General features: G+C 32.0%; 1 protein-coding gene across 1 annotated transcript in view; it reads right to left on the bottom strand.

The window, feature by feature from the left end:
- Nucleotides 1-758: 758 nt before the first annotated feature.
- The window catches only part of LOC110308982 (heat shock cognate 71 kDa protein-like), a 9,635-nt gene continuing 9,282 nt past the window's right edge, over nucleotides 759-1,111 (bottom strand). The window contains exon 3 of the mRNA XM_021181332.1: nucleotides 759-821. Coding sequence (XP_021036991.1) covers nucleotides 759-821 — 63 coding nt within the window. The remainder of the gene's footprint in view (nucleotides 822-1,111) is intronic.

Raw genomic sequence — 1,111 nt, 5'->3', positions numbered from 1 at the left:
AAATGAAAATAAACTGAAACCTGAAAGACTCAGATTCATAATTATATATGGAATAACTATGTTCATCCTATGTTCTACTGTGAACATTAAATAAAACTTCAAAAGAGACTAATAATGTCTTATTATAAAACAATTTCATACAGTTCCATATTATTTTTTTGTAAAATACTGGGTATTTTTATAATTTTATTTTCTCATCGTTTGTTTGCTATGTTCCCTACAAAAAATAAAGCCAAATGTCCTTTATACATAGTTTCAAGTAAATACAACAACAGCATAAGTTTTCACATTAACAAAAATTTAACATGTTTGAAATATTCATCTGTCCTCACATATTCTTAGATGTTTGTAATGGTCATCATTAACCAGGGAGTTATAGTCAATATAATACGTAATTAGGAATATGTCCATTTCTAGTGATTTCATTACTTGGGGAGTTTTTCCAAAAAGTTTTCTGTCTGGCCGTTGATGTTGTTTTTATGTACAGCAGATGGCAACAATCATAGAAATCAGTACAGCAATCAAAGGGATCAGTGATATGATGCAGCTTTGTCAGGGTCACTGGATGTGCCCACTGTGAAAATTGTAACAACATCTGACAGCAAATGCTGAATCTGCTTAGCAATCAGAAAAGATCAAGAGAGAGGGTGACCTGCAGCTCTAAGTGAAATAACAGATTTTTAAAAAAAAATCTCCAAAAGTCTATTTTCAGAAAGAAGACTTCATAGTCAAGATTCAGACTCTTCACTATATGAAAACTATAGTGGTCGTAGCATCCTTGATAAGTTCATGTTGCCCAGGTTAACCAGTTCATTAAAAACCTGCAGAATTTGAAAATATCTGATAAACTGTTAATAAGTAGTGTTTTGTTTGTAAAATCTCATCAGGGGTATAGTTAGAAGAAGTCATGATAAGAATTTTCACATAATTGCAAATTTTTTTCAAAAGAATTTAAGCTTTTTGTTGTTTGATGGTAATATATGAACTCAGGATCTTGCCTTTGCTAGGCAGATGGCAAATTTGTTCTACATCTCTGGGCTAGAACTGCAGTTTTAAAGATTTTAACTTTCTCTCTCTCTGTCTCTGTCTCTCTCTCTCTCTCTCTCTCTCT

Source organism: Mus caroli, chromosome 14 (assembly GCF_900094665.2).
Source record: "Mus caroli chromosome 14, CAROLI_EIJ_v1.1, whole genome shotgun sequence".
In the NCBI taxonomy this organism is placed as follows: Eukaryota; Metazoa; Chordata; class Mammalia; order Rodentia; family Muridae; genus Mus; species Mus caroli.
This window is presented reverse-complemented; position numbering and strand designations above follow the sequence as displayed.